The sequence below is a fragment of the Danio rerio genome, chromosome 23 (assembly GCF_052040795.2).
Source record: "Danio rerio strain M-AB ecotype USA chromosome 23, GRCz13ab, whole genome shotgun sequence".
NCBI lineage: Eukaryota > Metazoa > Chordata > Actinopteri > Cypriniformes > Danionidae > Danio > Danio rerio.
This window is the reverse complement of record NC_141043.1, coordinates 23,516,820-23,543,275: the sequence shown is the minus strand read 5'-3', so window position 1 is coordinate 23,543,275 and position 26,456 is coordinate 23,516,820. Positions and strand designations below refer to the sequence as shown.

General features: G+C 36.3%; 1 protein-coding gene and 1 long non-coding RNA gene across 5 annotated transcripts in view; one reads left to right on the top strand and one right to left on the bottom strand.

Annotated features, from left to right (window-relative positions):
* col20a1 (collagen type XX alpha 1 chain) overlaps nt 1-26,456 on the bottom strand; it is a 61,041-nt gene that overhangs the window by 15,359 nt on the left and 19,226 nt on the right. For all 4 annotated transcript variants that reach the window (NM_001440748.1, XM_087305003.1, XM_087305004.1 and 1 more), the window contains 16 exon segments: nt 80-196; nt 1,448-1,577; nt 4,016-4,158; nt 4,239-4,371; nt 7,383-7,522; nt 7,596-7,722; nt 9,198-9,337; nt 10,653-10,782; nt 10,865-11,010; nt 13,260-13,389; nt 16,393-16,562; nt 16,652-16,810; nt 19,033-19,197; nt 19,867-19,986; nt 20,310-20,477; nt 23,514-23,705. In NM_001440748.1, coding sequence (NP_001427677.1) covers nt 80-196; nt 1,448-1,577; nt 4,016-4,158; nt 4,239-4,371; nt 7,383-7,522; nt 7,596-7,722; nt 9,198-9,337; nt 10,653-10,782; nt 10,865-11,010; nt 13,260-13,389; nt 16,393-16,562; nt 16,652-16,810; nt 19,033-19,197; nt 19,867-19,986; nt 20,310-20,477; nt 23,514-23,705 — 2,310 coding nt within the window.
* On the top strand, nt 21,423-23,702 carry LOC147831286 (uncharacterized). Its single transcript, XR_015523477.1, has 2 exons — nt 21,423-22,576; nt 22,640-23,702. It is a non-coding gene; the product is annotated as an uncharacterized LOC147831286 (long non-coding RNA).

The window sequence follows — 26,456 nt, the reverse complement described above, 5'->3', positions numbered from 1 at the left end:
GAAGCAGAAGTAAAAAAAAATCTGTGTGTTCAGCACAAACAGTAAAAACTGTTATGATGGTTGATTTAAGTGCTGCCACCTCTGAGGGCCTGGATGACTATGCGATATCCGCTGACTGCTGGAACGGGCCTCCAGGACACACATATGCTGGAGTGGTCCGAGCGAACCACACTTACACTGCTCACCCGCAGACTGGCTGATGTGCAGAAAGACAAACACAAACCATGTCCAAAAGCGCTCACTCAATCACTTTTTCCTTTATATTTTATGGCAGTTGAGTGGACTATATCAGGAAAGAGGGAACTAAGATGAGTGAAAGAAATCGGAAAGTGACATAAAAAGTATTAGTCAGAGAGGAGAGTGTTACAGACAATTTCATCATGAACATTACACCTAGCATCCTGTAATATTTCCTTTTTTTGGAGATTTCTGAATTCCATGTCTCTGTTCATTTGTCACATTTATTGTATTATTTTATAACAAAGAAAACAAAATTTCTTTCTAATCATGCCTGTAATTATTTTTTGCTTAGTGATGGGCAAAGCTTAATCATAAATAATTCTATCCAAAATAAAAATATATGTGTGTGTATTTTATTTATTAATTATGTATATGTGATACACACACACACATACAAATAAACAAATGTTTACAAAACAATTTTGTTACATACATATTTAAATTTATATAAAATTTGTATCATATCCATATTTTATATCTAAATATAAATAAACATTTTCTTAACTATATGAATGCACGTGTTTATTTATATATGGATAATAAATTTACAAACAGTACACACAGGTATGTCAGAATAAACTTTTCTTCTTGGATGCGATTCATCGCAATAAATTTTTGCCCAGCACTTTTTTATGTTTGAAATATAAATTTGCAGTGGTGCAGTGGGTAGCACAATTGCCTCACAGCAAGAAGGTCGCTGGTTCGAGCCCCAGCTGGGTCAGTTGGCATTTCTGTGTGGAGTTTGCATGTTCTCCCTGTGTTCGCATGGGTTTCCTTCAGGTGCTTCGGTGTTCCCCACAAGTCCAAAAACATGTGGTACAGTTGAATTGGCAAAGCTAAATTGTCCGTAGTGTATGAGTGTGAATGAGTAATTTAATGAGCAATGTGAATGTGAGTAGTGTTAATGAGTAATGTGAATGAGCTGGAAGGGCATCCGCTGTGTAAATCATATGCTGAATAAGTTGGTGGTTCATTCCGCTGTGGTGCCCACAGATTAATAAAGGGACTAAGCCGAAAAGAAAATGAATGAATGAATGAATGAATGAATGAATGAATGAAAATGAAATGCATTTTTGTGGTGAACTGTAACTATAAATAAAATAGGCAAAGTGCAAAGTCCTGAGTGAACAGCAGGTCAGAACACACTTTAATTCCACAGATAATGTATTAATATGTGTGTGTGTGTATGTCTGCATTTGAGACTCACTGGTCTTGCCCTGTGCAGAGGCGCTGCCGCCCTCTCTGCTGCGGTATTCAGCAGTCACCAGCACACTGTAGCGAGTGTCAGGCAGCAGATTCTGCAGCAGGATGCGCCTCTCACTGCCTGCCAATGACACCTAGAAAAAAAACGCCCCAACACATTTATAACACAACTAAAGATCACAGCACATTTACAACACAACTAAACACTTTAAGCAATAGATCAAATTCACTGTGGCTGGAAGGGTATCCGTTGCATAAAACATATGACAGAGTAATTGGTGGTTCATTCCACTGTGGCAACCCCTGATAAATCAGGAACTACGTCAAACTATAGTGAGCAAGCAAAATTCCCGGGGTAACATAGTTTTGAATCTAGTTTATTTCTTAGTTTTTATTTAATATTTTCTATATTTGTTTTATTCATTTCTCATTATCAAAATTGCTTAAATTCATAATTTCTTATCACTGTATGAGTTTTTCTAGTTTTAAGTTTAGTTTGTCAACATTTTTAGATCATTTTTAATATTTAGGTTATATAATTACATATTTACTTATGTATAATATATCATATGTATTTACTTTGTTATTAATGCCAGTAATTTATTTGTTTTTGAGGTTTTTATGCTCATTATAAGGCTGCATTTATGCATTTAATTTTTGTTTAATTATTGTAAAATAATATTACAATTAAAACTAATCATGGTCTATTAAATGTGATTCTATTTGTAATATAGTTCTTTTAAAAAATTAAATGTATCCCTTTGATGGCAAAGCTGAATGTGTACCCAGATTCTTCAAAAATCATTACAAAATGATGCTCTGCTGCTTTTCCCGGTAACTGTGAGACATTTCCCTTTTACATTTAGGACTCCTTGATGAATAGAAAGGTCATAAATGATTATTATAAATGTTTTTACGATCACTTTTTAATGCTGTTCTGTATTATATTGTAATATTATTATAATAACATCGTTAACTGTTCTGTAATGTTCAAATTTACCCTTTCGGTACAGTATGTGGGTGGCTGTTTTTGCCCTATTGAATTCCATTATATTGACATTTTTTTATTACAAAGCCATGACAGCATATAAACATGCATTCTTGATTGTTGGTGGTTTTGTCTGTTGGGAAGAGGTCAAATATGTCATTTTTACTGTTAATCATTGGTTGGCAGCATTAACCCTTCAGATAGGCCTCTGCAAAAATGTTTCTGGCTTTTATATGGAGTTCTATGGAGTGTATGTGTAACTGTGGCCAGCTAGTGAAGTGCTATGCAGATAAACCTCACTCCTCTGACCTCTAAAGGTGCTCTAGCAACCGACTCCAATGCAAAGAATTGCTGGTTTGATCACAGCTCAGGCCGGGATGGGTGCAGTAGGACTGGTAGGTTACACATGGGGGCTCGTCCGGGATGAGAGTGAGGTTTAGGGCATGAGTGTAATGGAGGCCAGCTAGCGAAATGCTATGCAGGTAAACCTAACTTCTCTGACTTCTAAAGGTGCTCTAGCGACAGACGTTAGAGGTGAAAGCCACCTTGTTAAAGCAGCCGACTCCCATACAAAGACTCCCCTGCTGAAAAATCCAGCTTAAACCAGCCTAGGCTGGTTAGCTGGTTTTAGCTGGTCGACCAGGATGGTTTTAGAGGGGTTTTTGGCCATTTCCAGGCTGGTTTTCAGCCATTTCCAGCCTGGTCTTAGCTGGTCAGGCTGGGAGATGACCAGCTGAAACCAGCTTGACCAGCCTAGCCCAGCTGGGAGTCCAGCCAAAACCAGCTATATCCAGCTTAAACCAGGCTGGAAATGGCTGGAAACCAGCCTGGAAATGGCCAAAACCCCTCTAAAATCAGGCTGGTCGACCAGCTAAAACCAGCCAACCAGCCTAGGCTGGTTTAAGCTGGATTTTTCAGCAGGGTCACCAGTTTGATCCCAGCTCAGAATGAGACAACCAATAGGAGCTGTGGGGTTACTATGCTCTGAGAGCTGAGCTGCTTATTTAGATTTTGACATACACACTACTGCATACTGAAGCCAGAAACTAAGCTTTTTTTTGCACTAGAACTGATGACCAACAGTATAAATGAACCTCTTCCCAACAGGGAAAACCAGCAGCAATCAAGAATGCATGATTATTTGGTGTCATGGCCAAGTTAAACTCAAAATCACCGCAGAGTGGATGAAAACATCCCCAACAGCAAGGATTAATCCTTTCAGGACAATCATTCATCCACTTGTAAGAGATTGTAAAACATTGTGCTATAAACGTTTTTTAATTAAAATGGTATTTTTAATTTTTATTTCAGTTCTACAAGGTTACTACATTGAAACGAATAATATTGATGTCTGCCTGCACCCATCCAACCTCCAGCTCTTTTGTGAGTGGTTGTCAGGCTATTGCACTGCAGTTACTAGGGGCATCTGAGTGGTTTTGTGTGCCTTTATATATGAGTGCTCACTATGAGAGCCTCTAAAACATCTGCTCCCTTAATATGGAATCAATCTATAAGGCACATGAATGGAGACAAAACCACTCTTCTGCGCTAAATAATAGGGTTCTCGTTTCTAAAAGCACTCACTGTGTTTTCCCTCGCATCTCCATTGAGCGGAGTAAATGACACACGGTACTGCTGCACATGCGCATTGGGGTGAACCCAGGTCACCAGCATACTGACTGCAGTCTCTTCTGAGATGGATAAACTGCTTGGACCACCTCCAGATACTAAAGAGACAAAAGGGGCAAGAAAATGATGCATCTGTTGTTGTCCAAGGTTTTCATGCGTGTACGCATTGTATACTCACAAGTGCTGTATCGTATCGCCACAGCTTCACTCTGAGCGCCGTCAGCATATGATGCAGAGAGAGAAATCTGATATTCCTTGTCTTCTTCAACCTTTTCCAAGATAGCACCCTCGCCTTTCCCATTTATCATCAGCTGCAATATATTATAATTTACTTATATTAAATCACAGCCAATGTTTACACCCAGTATTATGATGTGTTTTTAATTAATCCTGTTTCATTGTTAATTTCAACTATTTCTATAGGTAGCTGGAAATGCATTTGATGGGTATAAACACTGATGTGGTTTAATGTTTTTAAACATCCACAAAAGAAACCCACCCAGTAAGCAATTTTGTATTTAAAAGACCTCTGCTTTTTAAGCTTTTATCTAAAGCTAATTACAAGTGGGATCAGAAAGTAGCAGTATGTAAATGGAATGATGTATCTAAGCTACTTAATCCACAAGTTTAATTTTAATGAGTGGTTGATTGGTGTTTTATTTTAATTCATATTTTATTTATCATCTAAAAATCTAAAAGACATCTAATAGACATCCTAAAACAAAAGGCTGTCAGTTCAAAAGTAATAGACGTCTAACAATTGTCCAAAAATAGCCATCAAACACACAGACTACACATGAAGTCTGTCTAATCTGTCTTTTCGATGACTTATTAAACTATTGACAGCCCAGATTTAATCTTGTTGTAGACAAAATGTCTATGTTTGCAAGTCTATTAGATGTCTTTTTAAATGCTAAACTTGCTTGGCTGATACTCTTTGCCAGGGATGTTAAACTCAGTTCCTGGAGAGCCGCAGCCCTGCACAGTTTAGTTGCAACCCTGGTTCAACACACTTATCTGTAGGTTTCAAACAAGCCTGAAGGACTCAATCAGTTTGATCAGGTGTGTTTAGTTAGGGTTGGAGCTAAACTATGCAGGGCTGCGGCCCTCTAGGAATTGAGTTTGACATCTCTGCTCTACACCTTCTGACCAGAAACTCAATTATTAATAAACATAATAGATGTTGTGAGTTTCCCAGAGATGGGTTGCAGCTGGAAGGGCATCTGCTGTGTAAAAACTTGCTGGATAAGTTGGCGGTTCATTCTGCTGTGGCGACCCCAGATTAATAAAGGGACTAAGCCGACAAGAAAATGAATATATGAATGATGTTGTGAGAAAAATGTGTGTTGTACTACAATGCAGGGTGTGTTGTGTTTTACTACAATACAAGGGATATGTCTGAAATCATTGCCATGCCCATCTTATTTATGCACTTTTCTTGTTCACAACTTGTTCATTCATTGATTTATTTTCCTTCAGCTTAGTCCCTTATTTTTCGGGGGTCACCACAGCAGAATGAACTGCCAACTATTCCAGCATATGTTTAACACAGCGAATGTTTTTGAAGCTGCAACCCAGTACTGGAAAACACCCAAACACTATTACATTCTCACACACACACACACACAAACACACACGCACAGGCGCGCACACACATACACACACACACACACACACACACACACACACACTCACACACTATGGCCACTTTAGTTTACCCGATTTACCTATATATAGTTGAAGTCAGAATAATTAGCCCACCTGTTTATTTTTCCCCAATTTCCCCAATTTCAACAGAGAGTAGATTTTTTCAACACATTTCTAAAAATAATAGTTTTAATAACTCATCTCTAATAACTGATTTATTTTATTTTATTTTAGTCTTGATGACAGTAAATAATATTTGACTAGATATTTTTCAAGACACTTCTATACAGCTTAAAGTGACATTTAAAGGCTTAACTAGGTTAATGAGGTTAACTAGGAAGGTTAGGGTAATTAGGCAAGTTATTGTATAATGATGGTTTGTTCTGCAGATAATCGAAACAAAATATAGCTTAAACGGGCTTATCATTTTGACCTTAAAATGTTTTTAAAAAAATTAAAAACTGCTTTTATTTAAGCCGAAATAAAATAAATAAGACTTTCTCCAGAAGAAAAACTATTATCAGACATACTGTGAAAATTTCCTTGCCCTGTTAAACATCGTTTGGGAAACATTTAAAAAAGAAAAAAAAATCAAAGGGGGGCTAATAATTCTGAGGTCAACTGTATGTCTTTGGACTGTGGGGGAAACCGCAGCACCCGAAGGAAACCCACGCAAACAGTGGGACAACATGTAAACTCTACACAGAAACGCCAACTGGCCCAGCTGGGACTCGAACCAGCAATCTTCTTGCTGTAAGGCAACTTGTAAGCCTTGTAATATGTTTTTTTTTTTATTCATTATTACTCTTGCACTTCACACTAGTTTTTTGATGACTGAAAAGGGTCTAGGTGAAATTCAAATACTGGTCACAAGGACAATATGAATCCATGTTAAAACCAGGTGGAAACAGTGCCACATGTCAATATAGCGTCAAAGGAACAGTGGACATTCAAATCAGAGAACATAACTTTCGAAATTTCAAGGTCACAGCTAAGTACTATTTTAAGTCTTATTTAATGAAGTACAAAACAAGTTTAAGTATATTTCATTGACATATTTGAAAAAAATAACACTGGTTCACTTTAGTTTTCCTCCCATTTATTGGTGTTAATCTGGCATCTGGTGGTGATTTTCAGAATTTTCGGAAAAACTGGTATAATACTGTATATTCTGGTCACACTACACTTTTTGCCCCTTAGACTTCCATTCAAACACATTAGAATGTGGAAGTTTAAGGTTTGTTAACTCTGACCTGCGAATTCGCATGACATGAATACATGAGACTACTAGAAGGTCAAAACGTGCTAGAAATTTCAAATAAAAAGCAAATTATCCAGCCTATTTTCGGAGCACCATCTGACCAAATTCCACATACTCAATCTTTAGTGTGACAGGCTCAACTTTCCAGTTTTTACCGACTTTGTAAGTGGACGAGCTGTTTTAAAGTAAATTAAACCCTTTAAAAGCATGTTGTCCAGAATAAATCCAAAGAGAGATGATTTCCTTTTTTCATAATAAGAGAATCTAGCCATTGCAAATCTGACATTTCAAGTCCCCCAATGTTTAGTCGTTCATGTAAGACAAATTGAACAAGACAACAGAAAAAATGATGATTTGATCTCCACTGAATTTCAATCTTGACTGAACACAGGAAGTACTTGAGTTGGAGCTAACCTGGCTGAGGTCTCCTCCATTGAGCGAGATCCATTTGATGAGATAAAAGACCACATCATCAGCTGCAGCTTCCCATCGTACTGTTATCTCACTGCCGGTGAAGTTAGTGACCCTCAGATCTGATGGAGCTGGAACCCTCACTGAAAGATCAAACACATGTGAGCAGCAGTCTTCCAAATCAGAGTCACAGAGTTATATGCGTCACAGACTTACAGGTAGTAACATTGGCCGTGACCGGGCTGGACAGGCCCTTCTCGTAGAGTGAATGGACTGACACGAGATACCTGGAGAGGGATGACAGATTCTGCAGCAACACTGTGTTCACACCTCTGACTTCCACCTGAGAAATACAGATAACTATGCACAATGATGTTTGGGTAGAACATCTAATATACATTGGAAGACAAAATTATTAGATTATTTAAATAAATATTGCATTTCTTTTCCTAATATTTCCCAAGTGCTGTTTAATAGAGAGAGTCTGTCATCACATTTTTAAAGGGAATAATTTTAATAAATAATTTATAACATCTCATTTCTTTTGTCATTGCCATGATGACAGCACATCGTATTTTACAAGATGCTAGTATTCAGCTTAAAGTGCAATTTAAAGGCTTAAAGTTAATTAGGTTAATTACGCAAGTCAACAGTGCTTTGTTCTGTCAAGAAACAATCACAATAATAATAATTTCTTAAAGAGGTTAATGATAATGGCTTTTAAAAATGTAAATACAGTGGTCCCTCGCTATAACTCGATTCACTTTACGTGGCCTCGCAGTTTCACGGAATTGTTTTGTGCAATTTGCATTTGTACATCCTGATTGGCTGTAGACTGCTGTCAATCACTGTCAATCAATCTCCTCCTTGTCATGTCTCCTGTACAGTACAGAATGCGTTCAGTTTGCCAAATTAACATAAATCTTCGATCGTTAGCAGTGTGACTCTGAAGTGATTTACTATATATTGCAAGTTTTCTCCACAGAATGTCGACGATGTCGTTCTGCACCACCAAAGAGGAAGAGGAAGATGCTAACCATCGCATAAAAAGTTTAACTTCTGGACATGCTAAAGGAATATAGAAGTTATGCAGCTATTATGGAATAAATAAATGAAGATCAAATGTTTTTTGGTTTCATTCTATAATACTGGACTTAATTTTCTACAAAGGTTTGAACTTTGAGAGTATTTAAACAAGAGAGAAAAATGTGAAAAGGTTATGCCTGTCTGAGAAAAGTGTATAAAGTGTGTAGTGAGGGGTTTTGCAGCTTTGAAACATCTATAATAATTGTAAAAATACAGCTGACTACTTCATGGATTTCACCTATTGCAGGTTATTTTTACAATGTAACTTTCGCGAATCTCTTGACCTCATCAAGAGAATGGCAAGAGTGTGCAAAGCAGCAATCAAAGCAAAAGATGGCTACTTTGAAGAACCTACAATATGACATTTTTTTCAGAAGTTTCACAATTTTTTTGTTATGTATATAATTCCACATGTGTTTATTCATAGTTTTGATGCCTTCATTGTGACTCTACAATTTTCATCGTCATGAAAATACAGAAAACTCTTTGAATGAGAAGGTTTGTCCAAACTTTGGTCTGTACTGTATTTATTTATTTTAGTTAAACTAAAAGAAACAATCTATATACAGTAATATGAACAACAAAATATATAGTAATATGAAATACCATAAAACCTTTTTCTTGTTCTGTTAAACATCAAAATTTGAAATTTGAAAAATGTAAACAACTATTACAATTTCACAGGAGGGCTAATAATTATGTCTTCAACTGTAAGAAGAGGCTTCTGTTCACCTGCTTGACATCACTGCCGTGATTGGTGCTGTAAATGATCCGGTGGGCGGGAACATCGACAGCTCCAGGGACCCAAGTGACCCTCAGAGTGCTGTGACTGACCATGGGAAACTGCAAACTGAGCGGAGAAGGCAATGGGACTGGAAAAATAAGGAGAAATTGCAGAGGAAATGAGCAAAAGACATTAGTGAAAGAAGTGAATTCTCTTCAGTTTAGCAGTTTCATTTCAATGAACTGATTAAAAAGGATTCTGAGTTCTTTTTCTGTCACATAATTTACAATTTCCACTCAAGTTTATCTTTATCTCTAGGAATTAAAAAGTTGATGTAGCAAATTGTCTTTTAAAATACCAGGTGAAGCAGATGTATCTATTTCTGGTTTACTGCATATTATAGTGATTAGTGATGAAAATGAAGGCAATGTGAGTTTGTTTTCTCGATTACCTTCTGTTGCAACATTATCGAAGGATAAGTTCAAGTCAAAAATAAAAATTCTATTAGTCTCTATTTACTCACCCTTAATCATTTCAATAAAGTTACAACTTAATATACAGTTGAAGACAAAATTATTAGCCCTTCTGTGAAATAAATGTTCAAAATATATACAGGTATATGCAAAAAATAAGTGATGTTGATCAAAGAGAAGTTTTTTTAACACAATTTTAAAGATAATAATTCAGATTGAGTAAGTAAATGATTAATAAACTATTTGGATTGGCATGTATACATTTACACTTTGTATGTTCATACTTCATGTTCTTTGTGTCCTAATCTAAAGTGAGGACTACTTACGCTTTGTAAATCCCTGATAAATGACAAATAAAGGCTCAATATCAACTGAAAAATAAATCTTTGCAATCTTATCTGAAAATAAAATTACTGTACATTGCTGAATGACAGGAGTGTCAAAATACTACATAAAGTAATATGTAATAATAATGTACATGAAATTTCAATGTACATAAATAATAAAACAACAACAATATAATATAACAACATGAACAAACAATATGAACAATATGACAATATGACATTTCAGTGTTACTCAGCAATGTTTAAACTGTCCAGTAAATAAGCTTGTTTTCATTTGATACAGTTTCACTTGTGTATCCTGAAATTATTTTTTGTTCTAAATCTTTCTGTTTTTCATTTCCTTTCTTCTCTTTAGAAAACAACTGAGGTTTTAATTGTTTTTATAGGAGATTTACAAAACATAAACAGTCATCACTTTAGGTTACAAACAAAATTAAGTTATGTTAATAAAGCATTTATTACTTTTACTTATATATAACATATATTTACATGTATATTATTAAATCAATGGTAAAAAGAAGTCATCAGTGTAAATATGGTCCTTTGAAAAGCAACCGCCCCGGTGACAGCTTTCATACCTTTTTTTCTGAGCATATGGAGAGATGTATACTTCTGTATATGTGTTAAACAAATCGATATTTACATGTGGTGCCGATGGCTGTGATTGGGTCACTGGGGTCCTCATCATACAGTGCATAAAGTGTGACTGAATAATCCGTGGACGGGATCAAATCCACCAATTCAACATCTGTCTGAGCAGGTCCAAACTTCACCTGGCACAAAAAAAGAAAACCACAAAACCATTATATTAAAATAAGAGCCATATGGTGGCATGACACACAATCCTACACTCACCTCTTTGGCATCATCAGGCTCTCCATCATTGAGTGCTGAGTATAAGGCCATGTACTGTGTGGCTCCAGCAGCCGGCTGCCAGCGCACCCGCAGACTGCTGGCAGAGGAGGCTGTGACCTCCAGAGCCTCAGGGATTGCCAATGGTACTAAAAGAGAAGAGGATTATAGCACAGTTTCAAAATTACTTTTCCCCTTTCTGTTTTAAAGTCAGCTGCACTTGACCAGCATGATTTTGTAGCATTTAACAGACAAACAAATGTAATGTGTCAAATTGAAAATAACTTATAAGTGCCAGGTGTACAGGCAAGAAACAGAATTTTTGGTTTCCCTAATTTTAAATTGCAGATCAGTTTGGTCTTGGGATTTTAAACTATTAACACTGTATATAGTGTTGCGTTCGCAAGTGTATGTGTGTCTCGTTTCCCCCCCTCGCCTTCTTTCTCTTTTTCTCTTTCTCTCTACTGCTCTTTCCCTTTCCACAGGCCCCACCCTAATTACGTCTAACGACGTACTCTGGGATTGGCTGGAGTGACCCAGAACGTCTTTTAAAAAGTGGAACAAGCGTGGAGCTAGAGAGAGCGAGTTGCTTGGCGTGTTGTTTGGCATTTGGTGCAGTAGAAAAATATAGTTGCAAGTGGTATTTTTTTGATTGTGTATTCCTGGTTTGTGTGAGTGTAAAGTTTGACTTTTGTTTGTTTGTTGTTTAACTATCTGTGTACCCCCCTTGTAATTTTGTTTTGGGTTTGTTTGTTGTTATTGTAAGTACTGTATATTGTATATACACGGTAAGATGCAGTAGGAGTTGGATGCCACACTTTTCTTTTCGGTAAATATTTTCTCTTGTTTTTATATATTGTTAGAGAGACAGAAGTAGTTTTGTATTTTATTTCTGTTATTTTGTTAGATGTATGTATTTATTTTGTATAGATAGGGGATATTTCTTGTTTATTTTTTTTTGTGGCTATTTGGCTTCACATTTTGAGTGTTTGAAAAAGAAATAGAAAAAAACAAACAAATAAACAGACCCCACCCCAAGGGTTCTTAAAAGTGATTTTATTTGTTCACGGTTTTTATATTACATCCTTGTCACCCTCCTAACAACAGATTTGAAAACAAAATCATTAGCCTCTTTTGCAATTGCAATTATTTTAAAAATAATTCCCAATTGTGCAAGGATAAAAATGACATTTTTTCAAAGCATTTTTCACTATTTGGAATTTTTTTTCACTATTCATTCATTCATTTTCTTGTCGGCTTAGTCCCTTTATTAATCCGGGGTCGCCACAGTGGAATGAACCGCCAACTTATCCAGCAAGTTTTTTACGCAGCGGATGCCCATTCAGCCTCAACCCATCTCTGGGAAACATCTACACATGCATTCGCACACATACTCATACACTATGGACAATTTAGCCTACCCAATTCACCTGTACCGCATATCTTTGGACTGTGGGGGAAACCGGAGCACCCAGAGGAAACCCACGCGAAGGCAGGGAGAACATGCAAACTCCACACAGAAACGGCAACTTCGAACCAGCGATCCAGCGACCTTCTTGCTGTAAGGCGACAGCACTACCTACTGAGCCACTGCCTCGCCCTTTTTTTTCCCCCACAATTATATATTTATTTTATTTCAGGGAAAAATCTTATTTTTTAAAGTTTGCCTTGAATAAAAAATACAGTTAAAAATGTATAAAAAAGAGGTAAAGTCCATATTCTTAGGCCCCTTAAGATTATTATTATTTTTGGATTGGCTACAGAAAAAATCAATGTTGTCCCACTTGCCTAATTAACCTAACGGTTAATCTTTAACTTAACTAGTTGACCTAGTTAAGGCTTTAAATGGCACTTTAAGCCACTAGTATCTTAGTAAATTAGTATGTATTGTTATCATGTCAAACACAAAAGAAATGCATTATTAGTAGTGACAGACATTTTTTGCAATTTCCACACAGAATTTTGTAAAAATGATTTTGGGAGTATCATAACTAAAACTTTAAATATACAATAAAAAATAAAACATTTTTTACTTTTATTTAATGTTTACAATGCAAACCCAATTAGATCCCCTTATTTGGTAAATAAAGCAAGCCTCTCATATAATACATCTGGTAAGAGACAGAACATAATTTACAAACTGTATTGTAAATAAATCATATGAACATTTTAACATTACTATTATTATATAACAATAATATTAATGAAATTTATTTAAAAACTGAATAAATATAAATTTACACACATTAACACAACTAAATAAATAGACTCAATGATGGGCTAAAAATGAGTTTTTAGTGAATTATTATGTTTAAAATGTGTTGAAAACTCAGCTCCATGAAACATCACTTGAGAAATATCTGAATACATTTTATATATAGACTAAGCTGAAACTCACATGTGGTGAAGGTGCCTCTGAGAGCGGAGCCCACTTTATTCTCATAGACGGGGAAGATGGATAGATGGTACTGTGTTTGTGAGGACAGTCCTGTCAGCAGAGTTGTGGACTCTGTTCCATTAACCACCAGCTGAAATCAACCAACAACATGCATACCCAATATTTACACAAAGTAGGTTTTTTGAATGTCGGTATTGAATGCAGCACAGTTAATGTCCCATAGATGGCGCCACAAACCAAGCTTTCTTTAACTCCCAGTGCTCAAAAGTAGGACAAATAAACACAGCCATTTGAGTAATTATAGGTTTTCACACCTTTACAGGATTACAGCCTCAAGCATGTACTGATGGCTGACAGATACCAACTCATGCATATTTCACATCATATTGGATGAAAAACAATGTGATAAGAGGATGTACTGTATGTTCAAACTCGCGTCACTCACAGAACTGTAAATTAACAAAAGAAATCAGTTAGATTCTGAAGTTCACATATAATCAAATCTATACTATAATTCATAGATACACTTTATTGCCAATTCAATGACAAAAGACAACATAATGATTGTGGCAGTAAACCAACATTCGCATTATTTACTGTTACAGTCAGAGTTTTTGATGTTAGCAATCAGTTTGGCAAATGCAAACAATCATTCCAACAACCAGCTGCTGTATATATAGGCAGCTTTTATTATATAATGATGTTAAATGGAGAAATTCCTAACCTTGGACCTTATATTTTAAAAAAAAGGACCAAAAAAATTTTTTTATTTTTTATTTTTTTACAAAAGAGGCTCAAAATGTGAATTTTAACTTGTATTTGAATAAAACGATTGTAAGTGATCACTAAATGATCATACCACTTTTAATTTGTTGAGAGCATGTCACATGTTTTTCGTAGTACGGGTAACAAATAGGTTAGTCAAACTAGCAGAGCAAAGAGGATACCTGTTTCTGTGCAGTTCATAGAGATTAGCAGCGCTTTATGAAGAAAGGAGGCTTAATCTTGCTCTATTTAAATCCTAGAACCCTTTGGGAGTGAAGGATTGTGAAGTTGTTTATTTAAGCCAGTTTGTTTGTATGTATAATAATAATAATAATAATAATAATAATAATAATAATTTGTTTTATTTGTAAATGGCGCCTTTCTAGACACCCAAGGTGTGTTAATTGTGAGTTCTGCCTTTTTATTAGTTGTTTCAAACTGTCTTTATATACTTTATATCGTTTAGTTTTCATATAATTCTCTTTACATTGTATCTTTATTTGTCATATTTTTCTGTATACAAGTTGTATTCATTGATTTTTGTTGTTTCTTTGTGCAGTTTCATGGTGCTATGCAGCGACAGTTGAATGGTTCTCTTCTTGAGCAAAAAAAAGAAAGAGGCACCCGTCAAAAACTCTCGGTCTCATTCATGGATGCCAAAGGGCAGCTACAACGATTGGTATTAATTTTATTATTATGTTTTATTTGCTTATTATTCGGTTGGCCATATTCAGATTTTTGAGAGTAGTTGATTGTGCCGGGCAGTTTATTTGTTTACAGGTTTTCATTTTAAACAAGTTTCAACATTCCTAAAATATTTGTGTTTTTCTTATAATGGATTATATAATTCATTTGCACTTTAATACTTTACAAAAGTGTTTTCCAACCCAGGCTCATTCTGATTACATAGCCCAATATAAATTTCTGGAGAGAGCAAAATACGTTCCAAGAGCTACGTTTTTTTGCAGTTTTTGTTTTTGCGAGTCCACCAGTGCCCACTGCGCGTGCCATTCATGCCAGCTGTTCTCACGAAAATCCACCAGAGGCCGCTGTCGACTGACTGACTGACCGACCGATACTCCCACACTCCCTCTTCACTAAACCCAACCAATAGTGTTTTATAAAGCACAGATTGATCTGCCCACCCACTTTGCTAAACCCAACTGCAGTGTTTATAAAAGCATTACAAAAAAAGAAAAGCCCCCTTATTTTTAACACATTTTTGGATTTTACCACATTCTCACCCTGTTATCTACTTGTTAATTTTATTTTGTAGCTTTTGCTTTTGTCTAACATGCTTTCTGGAACTGTTCTTCACCGGACTTAAACCCCGTTTTCATGGTCAACTCCGCTCTGCGTCTCAAGCCTGCTGACATACATGTCGAGCTAACTAGACAAACTGGTAACAGCGGAAAAGCCGTCCATACGGAGATAGGCGCTTAGCTGGTAAGCGAAAACAGGAACGGCATCATACCACCTGATAGCATTTGTTTTCAAGACAAAATGCAGCCATACGCAGCTCTGGCTAAATAATTAGCAATTTCTAGAAACGTAATGTGTATTTTTATGGCGCATTTATCATGTATGGCCATACACCCAACGTACTTCACAATCATGAGGGAGGGTCTCTCCACAGCCACAGGACAGCGGCGCCAGTGCGCTCACAACACACCAGCTTTAGGTGGAGTGGAGAGACAGTGATAGAGCCAATTCGGTGGATGGGGATGTTTGGGAGGCCATGATAGGTAAGTGCCGATGGTGGGAATTTGGCCAGGACACCAGAGTTACACCCCTACTCTTTACGAGAAGTGCCATGGGATTTATAATGACCACAGAAAGTCAGGACCTTGGTTTAGCGTTTCATGCGAAAGTGTCTGAAATGTATATAGGGCTACATTTTCTGAATGAGCCTGTGTTGGTATTTCCCCGCAACATTTAATATTCCTTTTTTCAAAACTTTCAATTTAGTTTCAAGTAAAAATCAAGTGACCTGAGGGAGCTTGAAAAACTCATTCTACACTACAGGAAACTGCTTTTCAAGCTCTGAAACCTCAGGCCCTGAAAATCCTCATTCTTTTTGTTTTAAACAACATTATATACAGTTTTAAAACACAACTCTCAAAACAATATTTAAATACATATTGTTAATAAATACTTAAGCAGTGAGATATTAAGCTAAGCAATGTAATCAAATTAAAAGAAATATTTTTGCTGCATCAAAAAGCGAGCACATTATACAGACAAGATAATGCAGCACATACTAGCATTTAAATGTGAAAATTCAGCATTTCAAAGCCCATGATTTAAAAAAAAAAAGAGAGAAATAACACCAAATAATGTCCATGATAATGCTAGACCTCCGTCTCACCTCATTAAGGCTCTGTCCTTCAGCGGTGTGGTAAACCACTCTGTATTGCTGGGGATTTCTGCTGGGGACGGTCCAGCGCAGACGCACCTCTCTGGAGCCCAGTCCTACATACTGCAGATCAGTTGGGCTGGGAAATGACAGAACTGGTTCCTGAGTTGGATGCTCCATTCCTTCTCACAAAGATACAGTTTTTAGTTTTAATGTGAGTGTACGGTACAGATTCGCCAATTTAATGAAAACAAATTTGTGATTGACCTACTCTTGGCTTTAATACGGTCTTCAATCTTGCCACAGAGGATGCGTGCTAGTTTTCCCACCAGTTTACTGAGCAGAGGAAAATCATTCACCTTATACACATTCAGCTCCAGAGGTTCAGACGCCACCTGCCTCAACTCTGCCTCATCTGCATTTTTCACACCTGGACAAGAGCAAACAAGCAAACAAACAGAAAACTTAGATAAAAAAAACACAATAAAGTTGGGCTTTTATATTCCAAATGTTGGGCTTTAAATTCTCTATTTATATGGTATGGCCTGTAGTGTATGTAATAGCAAAGACTATAGAATACACAAGATATGTCACTCATACAGTTTTGAATGGTGAAAAATGTAATGGTCAATATGGCGAATGAAGCCCCGCCTACTAAAACAAGAACCAATCATCGATTGCTATAGACTGATGTTTCTCCAGAGGAGAATTTTGGACCAGGCGTGTGCTTTTACAACAGTTTTTGTGGTCAACAAACACACTGCAATCTCAACGAATACTTGACATACTTCACAGACATAAGAAATATATCCAAATAAAGCTTGAAATTTGTACTTTTAAATGAGTCAACAACACTTGAAACTAAACCTTTTTGGTTATGTAATCGGTATGAAATGAATGTGAGGTACAGTCCATCCTGTCAAATCACATGACAGTAACTACTCAAATACCCACAAACTTATAAACAAAGAGTCACTGTCATTTCTGGAGCAGATTTGCCTTCAAAAAATAAGTTGTGAATTACTTCAGAAAACCAGCGCAATTAGATAATCATTATCCAGAGGATGATGTGTGTAAAACAGCCATAAATGAGGTTGGTGTCGTGATGTCATTCCCTTCAGGTGCGCAAGAGCTTTAGCTCAAGCAACCTGAAAAAATGCAGATTTAGTTTGATTCGAATGTTTAGAAATTAAAGTTATGTGACAGTTGTTGCTTCATTTTAGTGGTTGTTCTCTTAAGCTTGACAAACAGTTTATTTTTTTATTAGATGTTTTCCCATTAAGACAGGATACCTGAAAATACTGCCCAAAAGGTGCTTCAAGGATGGCCGCCGTGTGAAATGACTTGTCTTAAAGGGACTTTGGTATTAGTCAACATTTGAAAAGGACCAAAAAAGTTCAAAGTTGTCCTAAGACAAAATCTGATGCTTTGGCTTTTCGTCAACTTTGATGAAAGGTGTTGAACCACCTCAAATGTTGACTACTTTAAACCAGCCAAATTACTATGCATATTATACATTGGGTGGTCAGAGGGATTTTAAATGACCTAAATCAAGTAAAAACACATCAAATTAAGTAATAATTCATTTATTCATTCCTTTATTCATTTTCTTTTCCTAATTTTCCTTAGTCCCATTATTAATCAAAGGTCGCCACAGCAGAATGAACCGTCAACTTATTCAGCATATGTTTTACGCAGAGCATGCCCTTCCAGCCGCATCCTAGTACTGGGAAACACACTTACACACTCATACACACAAATACGGTACACTACAGCCAATTTAGCTAACCCAATTCACCTATAGCGCATGTATTTGGACTGTGAGGAAACTGGAGCACCCAAAGGAAACCCACACAAACACGGGGAGAACATGCAAACTCCACACAGAAACGTCAACGGATCCAGCCGGGACTCAAACCAGCAACTCTTGCTGTTAGGCGACAATGCTAACCACTTAGAAACCACTTCATCCCTTAAGTTATTACATTATAATTATTATATATTATATGTAATTAAATATTTTAACATGTCAACATGAAATCTAAGCATATTATTTGTATTTTCCTAAGAACAAAATTGTGGCTAGTGAAAATGCAGAGTGGCTAGTAACTTTGGAAAACTACTAGACACAGTGGCTGGTCAGCAAAAGAGTTAATGTTGAGCCCTGTATATAAACACATTGTTTATTTAACAAGGATCAGGAATGCAATAAAACTATAACTGTTCTCTGCTAATCTCAATTCATTTATAATTCATGTTCTATTCTATTCATAAAATGAAGACATAAAAAATTCTTGAAAAAACACAGTTCCTAAAAAAAAAAATACTTTTCACAAAAACCACCAGGCACCCCTGTTTCCTTAACTGATAATTATCACAAATGTTTCTTAAACTGAATGTCAACATAGAATGATTTCTGGAAATGTATAATAACAATATGCTGAAGATTATAGTTATGATGTTGAAAATTCACAAATTTAATCCATATTAAATTATAATAAAATATGAAAATGGTTAATAGCGATGTATTAAATATTGAAGCACTGTTATCTTTAATGTATTTTTAAAAGAATTCCCAAACATTTTGATGATTCATTCTCAATCTATGTTCGTTTTTACAGATGTGTATTTTGCTTAAAGAGGCTCTCTCACCTATAGCAATGATCTCCACACCAGCATTCTTCAGTCTGTTGGCAGCAGCAATGGCGTCATCCTGAGATTTGCCATCAGTGAGAAGAAGCAAGAACTGAGGAGTGTTGGGTCGCGCACCCACCTCCTCCTTCAGATTGTTCTCAAGAGCGTGGATGAGAGCCTGCCCTGGGATACAGAACATCAGAACATCAAAAAAAAAAAACAATCTGAGGATGTTCAAATTTGCAGATAGATCTTGATCGATGCGTCAAGAGAATTAAGATTATTAATATGACAAAAATAAGTATGTCACAGGATAATGTGCATTTCAACAAATATAAAAGGTGTAAAAGGTATGCTTTGGAAATAGTGCAATAAGAATATGAAAAATAGTGCCATTAAAGTGATTATTTATTTATTATTTTATTTTATTTTGAGTGTTTTGTATGTTTATGTTTTATGTCTTTATGCCCCTTTGTTGTTGTCACTTTGTGAGTTTTTTTTGGCCCTGTAATAAAATGAAGACTCTTAACTGCAAATCAAATCTACCTTTGGGTTTAAATAAAATAACCTAACCTAATTATTCAAAGTATATTGAAAAGATGTTTTATATAGTGCTCATACTAGTACCTGCCAGTAAATGTGTCTTTTTATTGCTATCAGTGTCAGTCATTCAAGTAAAACAGGTTGGCAATTATAGCCATATGCTTAAGTGTTTTTATAGCCAAAGAACATGTATGTTATTGCATCAGTGGTGGAATTAATAGCCATAAAGACATAAAATAGAGGTTGCACTTTTTTAAATATTTTCAATTCCAAGGCTGGAAAGAAGTATAAAGGAAGCGATTGAATTACCTGTAAAAGTGTTCCCTCCTTTGTATCTGAAGTTCCTGACGGCTTCCAGGAGCGGCTCTTTTGATGTGAAGTTGTTAAGATGCCACTCTGTGCGTGGATCTCCACTATACTGAGACAGCGCTGAAACCATAAAAAAATTAATACTTTTAACCACCAATGGCATTCATTCATTAAATCAAGAGGCATTCGTGTTATAAAAGCTTTCTTTTTTATAAACAAACGGTGTACTTTTAACTTGTATTCATGAAAAGCCTTTAAAAAGTGTCACATTTTAAAAAATATTTTCAAAAAAAACATAAATAAATAAAAACTGATGATAATAAAAATGTTTATTGAGCAGCAATTTAGCATATTTAAAGAACTTCTAAAAGATCACGTGACACTGAAGAATGGGGTATGAATGTTGAGACTGAAGCACATAACCATTAAATACAGTCTCCTACCTATCTGGACGCCCTCTGGGCCGATGTGAAAGGGGACAGCAAGGCCCTGAAGGAACTCCCTCACTTTTCTGAAGTTTGTCCGACCGATGCTCCAGGATCCGTCCACCAGCAGGACCAGTTCCGCCTGAGCCTCAGCACTGCATTCAAATGGCTTTCGTGTGGAAACAGCTTAATACACATGGGGGGAAAAGGCTGTTTTAGTAAGTGCTGGCATTGAAGTGCCCAATATGCCTTTTCCCAACATGTTCTTTCAGTAAGTTCATTGACATTACTGCCAAGTATGTTTAACTATACTCAAAATTGCCTGAAACCAGTAGTCATTGATTTCAGTCTAACTTCCTTCACAAACTTGAAGTGATAGCTCTCCCAAATTAGAAAATTCTGTCATCCTTAACTCATCTTTTAAACCTGTTTGACGTTCTTGCTTTTGTTAATCACAAAAGAAAATATTTTGAAGAAAGATGGAAACCTGTAACCACTGACTTCCATTTGCTTTTCCTACTATGGAAGTGTCACAGAATGGGGACGAGACCAGAGCTGCGAGTATGAATGACAGTTAAATAGGGTTTCTGTTGTGAACAGTCTTTATTTTGCGTAGTTGAGCAGTTGACCAGATGATGGGATAGAACCGGAGACTGATGATGAACACTGAAATTGAGAATATCGGAAAGCACACAACAAGGAAGGAACCAGCAGCGAATCACGCATGAGAGTTTGTCCTTCTCTATGCGACGAGGCCAGACACTAAGTGAGGGATGGTGAGGGGATTTAAGGAGCTGGAGTGATGAGCGGGGATGATGTGCAGGTGTGTTTCAGGTATCAGTAGGCAGGTGAGAGGGATCTTGCTGGTTGCGGTGACTATGAGCTGGGTGTTTCAGGTGAATGAGAATGGGCAGAACCTGGCTTGGCTATGTCAGGAAGTCAATGGTTAAAGGTTTTAGCTTTCGTATATATAACAACAGCAGAAAGGCAGAAACAAATCAAACTGTTACATACACTGTGAGGAAAGATTTATTATGTAAAAAAAGAAAAAGAAATTGATCTTGGATGAATGTAAAGCTATTGTAATGCCTTGTTACTGTTTTTGGCTTTTGAGGTGTATTTTTAAAAAAAAATGACAAAAGACAATGGAATTGTCTTGTTCCATGCCCTGGTCACAATTCTCTGAAAGCCATTAGCATTCAGCATAAAGTCTAGCTTCACCCTTTTGGTACCGTGCTGTTGTGCTAGGTACCCTAAAGCTACATTCAGACGGTACAATTTTTTCCTGATTTCAGCAAAATTTGCTTGACATATACGGCTTGACATACTGTAAAGGGCAAACTTTGTTCCTAAAGGGCTACAGTTCTGCATAGTTTAGCTTTAACCATAGTTAAACACACCTGAACAAACTAATTGAGTCCTTTAGGCTTTTTTGAAACATACAAGTTAAGCTGCGGTCACATTAGAGTTTCAGCTTGCGAAATTCTGTAGCACTGTGCTGCGAAAAGGGGCGGAGTTAAACAAGATGATTAGACATTTAAAAAAGCAAGCGGTCCATGTGTTAAATTTCTGTCCAGAGAAGTCATGTTTTGATCTTCGATTGGTTTTACGCAATCATGTGATGCGATTTTACAGGTCAGAATTCACCAAGCTTGAACTTTTCAACGCAGCGAACTGCAAAACCTCCTCATTCACCACCAGTGTGCAGCATCTACTTGGATGATGTGACGGCAGCCATATTGCGCCAGAACCGCACACCAGCTGATTGGTGGAGAGGAGACTTTTGATGATATGGGAATGGTTAGGAGGCCATGATGGAGAGAGGACAGTGGGCGAATTTTGTCAGGATGCTGGGGTTAAACCTTAACTCTTTTTTTTTTTCGAAGGACATCCTGGGATTTTTAACAAAGAGTCAGGTCCTTGGTTAAATGTCTCATCCGAAAGATGCCGCTTACTGAGCAGTATATAGCCCCCTTCTGTATATTGGGGCGTTAGGACCCACACAAACCGCAGGTTGAGCATCCCCTTTTGGCCTCACAAACACGACTTCCGGCAGTAACCTAGCTTTTCCCATGTGGTCTCCCATCCAGTTACTAACCGGGCACAGCTCTGCTTAGCTTCAGTGGGTGACCATGTGAGAGTTGCAAAGAGCTGAATGAAAGAGAACTGCTTCCATGACATGGAAAAAATCTTCATGAAGTTATGGCAACAGTACACTTATATGATCTGTCATCGCAGAACTACCATAAAAAAATAAAAATAAAAATAAATATTGGTGATTGATAGTGAGGCACTTCTGCAGCACGGTTAGTGAGTAGTGGAATTACCAAGTAAACAAACAAATCAAGACAATTACAGCGATATTTATAATTGATGTGGCTTTTTGATGAAAGAATGCGTGCCATAGACATCATGCAATGATTGATCATGAAGCAAGTATAGTCTGGCATATTTGGTACCCACAAAACAACAAGATGGAATCCAAAATCCTATAATCTGGCACAGTGACTGTCTTAACTGGTAATGCATCAAAAATCCTATAACCTGAAAGGGGTTTATTAATAGGCGTGTTAAATGTGTATGCTACAGTTCACTATTTTATTCACAATTTTATTTTTTATTTCATATGAAACCGTAACGCTCAGTGGAAAAGATTATAAGAGACTCAAAAACCAAATATAGAAACTTTTAAAATAGAATAATTGGGCACTTTAAGAGTTAAGCAGAGGAATGTATTTTAATGTCTCAGCCTGTGCATGTTTGCAGTTATTTTTTGCTGTGAGGGATACTTAAGTGTCTTTTTACACTTACAAACATTTTGCAATTATCTCTACCCTTATATAAAGCAATCCGTGGAGTGATTTTGCAAGATCTCTTTACATATGCACTGTATGTGTGCTCCTCCATGGTGCATTCCTATCGGTGTGTGTGTGTGTGTGTGTTTTTTACAGATGGGAGGAAGAAGGGAATAAACTTCAGTCCTGAGGGCACTCGAGGGGCCCTGATAACAACCTATAGAGTGTCATTAACTCTGGTTTATCCCTAATTCTGTTATTATCCTTCACTATACAGACACAGGAAACATCAGCATGGCTCATTTACTCTGTTAAACACTGGCACTTTACAACACTTTACAATCATATTTGCATATTTATTCAGTCAATTAACATTGATGATGTTTTATTATTTGGTTGATTTACGTCTGAAATGTGATTCTATTACCAGTGCCAGGTTGAGTTGGGGTGGTTTTTCTCAGTTTACTGGTGTCGCTGTCCTCCTCTTTTGCTGACTTCCCTTCATTTTCTTCCTGATCAATTCTATCTTCAGCCTTGGATCGATTTTTGTCCTTCTTCTTTTTCTTCTCTTTGGTGCCTTGGTCAGCTTCAGGCTCAAGCTCTGGTACAACAGAAGGCTCTAAAAATGGAAGAAAGATATTATGAATGAAAATTAACAGCTAAATAAAATTGTGATCAATCCTGAATCTAAAACAGTCAAATAAAGATTAAGAGGATTTAGAAGATTTAGATTTAAAAGGGTGGTCCACTATGATATCATACGAGATACAATATCTCTGAATCTTTTACAGAATTAGCTTAGCAAAGCCTACAGCAAACAAAGTTTGGGGACTACAAAAAAATACATCCCTGCGCAGTGAAGGATCGTGGCAAGAGGTTATGTAATGTTATAGCAGAGAAAGCTAAAATGCAGTCCAAACGCTGCCATTCCCACAGAGCTTGTTCTGTTGCTGTATTTGGGCTTCCAAAGGACACGACACAAAAACAGAAGTGCTTACAGTTTAATATTAATTATGTTCCAGAGAATTATAAAAAATATATCTAGCATTTGACAAAGGACAGCTTTAAGAATCTCTCCCAGTTCAGTGCTGGATTTGGTTAAAACTCTTCCAACCGACGAAGCTGTGGATTGTGATCCACAACCTGTAGTTATTTTTTTTTGTTAAAATTGATCTATTGCATGCACAGTTTCTAGCGTTAACGGTATGCTGTAGCAGGGACTTAAACACGGATGTAAACAATGGGAAATGCTGTTTAGCACCATTAATAACTAAGCAATTTAGCTTACTTACACATGCTTATTCTGAATACACACTTGTCAGATTTTATTTTAGAGAGCAGGCATGAGGTTCAGCTGTGTAGAGTAGTTGTATATAATTAAAATAACATATATGAAAAAAATAAAAATCTTTTTTTTTTTTTTTTTTTTTACAAATGAAGCATGAGTGCACACTTACTTGCATCTTATAAACACAACCAAGCCTTAAAAACACACTCTGGACCCTAATAATTATAGAAGGAAATATTTTGTTTTAATTTATTTTAATTTATTTTATTTTGTTTTTTGCATAAGTAAAATGTGGAGGATCTTTTTTTTTTATATATATATTTGCAAACATTCTGTAATTGTACATATTCTTCCAATAAAAAAAAACAAACAAAAAAAAACACTCTGGACGACCCCTTTCACTAGACACGTTAAAGTTTAGGTTGAGGTTAGATTTTAAATGTTGGTTTTTGCAATGTACATTTAGTCACAAATGTATTAAAATGGCCGTCACAGTGGTGCAGTGGGTAGCACGATCACCTCACAGCAAGAAGGTTGCTGGTTCGAGAGTAAAGACATGCGCTGTAGGTGAATTGAATAAGCTAAATTGCCATAGTGTTTGTGTGTGTGTGTTTGTGTGTGTGTGTGTGTGTGTATGCTGTGTGAATGAGAGTGTATGGGTGTTTCCCAGTACTGGATTGCAGCTGGAAGGGCTTCCACTGTGTAAAACACATGCTGGATAAGTTGGTAGTTCCATCCCCTGATGAATAAAAGGACTAATGAATTAAAATGTATAAAGGTCACGAAAAGCTGCTGTACAACATCAAAAGCATTTATCTGTAGTCAAAAAAGTAGTATATGTTATGCTGTTTCAAAGCCTGCGTCTACATTCCCACACATTTTGCCCCTATACAAACAAAATCTCAGCACAGGTAGAGAGCAACCCATTCATGTCCCATTCGGTCCCATTACAGAAGCACTGATTACAGGCATTTGGAGATGAATGAACTCTTATTAATAGTTAGTGATAAAGCAACCACTAATTTAACCCTCTGTCACTCCACCAGCAAAGCATATATAATGACAGAGAGTGTGGGGATGCAGCTCCTCTGCTTTGTACACTGACTGGGCAGCAACTATAAAAGTGTATGGTTTGTTTGTCACTGATAAATGCCATGCTGTTAACACCTCCTTTTAGTAACTCAGTTTTACACATCTGGAGCTCAACATAAACGCTGCAACAGCAGACATGCAGTAAACTTTTACTACGAATATACTTTTATACCAACATGATTATTAAAAATATCATAAATTATTAAAAACATCAACTAGAAAAAAAAAATTATTGAATCATTGCTATAATTTTTTTACTGTTATTATTTATGTGTTTGATAATTTTAATTAAATAATAAATGTGTTGAAACTGTAATATAGAACTCTGGTTAAAAACAAACACAACAACAAGCACATAAGACATACACACAAAGTTAAAACTCTCTACCACCTAACCCTGATTCAAAATGGTAAGATTTTCGTTGAAGGAGATGTTTCTAAGACTGTCATGACACCTTGATAATCATGACATGACAGCATTTATACCTGATTATTATTAAAGTTCAGAGATATAACTTATTTATTTCAGGAGTTTCTCTAAATGAGACGGTGAAAGTAAACATTAATATGAAAATCTTAATAAAGGCAAAACACATTAATAGTGTTTATTTGCTGAAATTCTTATTAAAATGAGTACATTTGTAAGGTTTTTGTGCATTTTATATATATTTAAAAAGGGGAAAACAATAAATCATTGTAAGAAATCTGTAATGTTTAATTCATTTTCCGTTTAAAACGTGTAAAGGTCACTTGACCATCAGGACGAACGCAACATTTAATTTCTCAAAGGATGCATTCTGTGTTCTCATGGTCTACCAAGTTTGTTCTTCCGAGGTGACCTAGCAAGAATAATCTCTGAAGTACATTCTCTGCATGCGAAACAGTCTTTGTCGTCATTGTGACGATTTGACATTACCAAGATTAACTTGTCATAAATCTGTGATCATGAAAATATTTCTGATCACTCTTTTAAATGAAACAAAATTTATT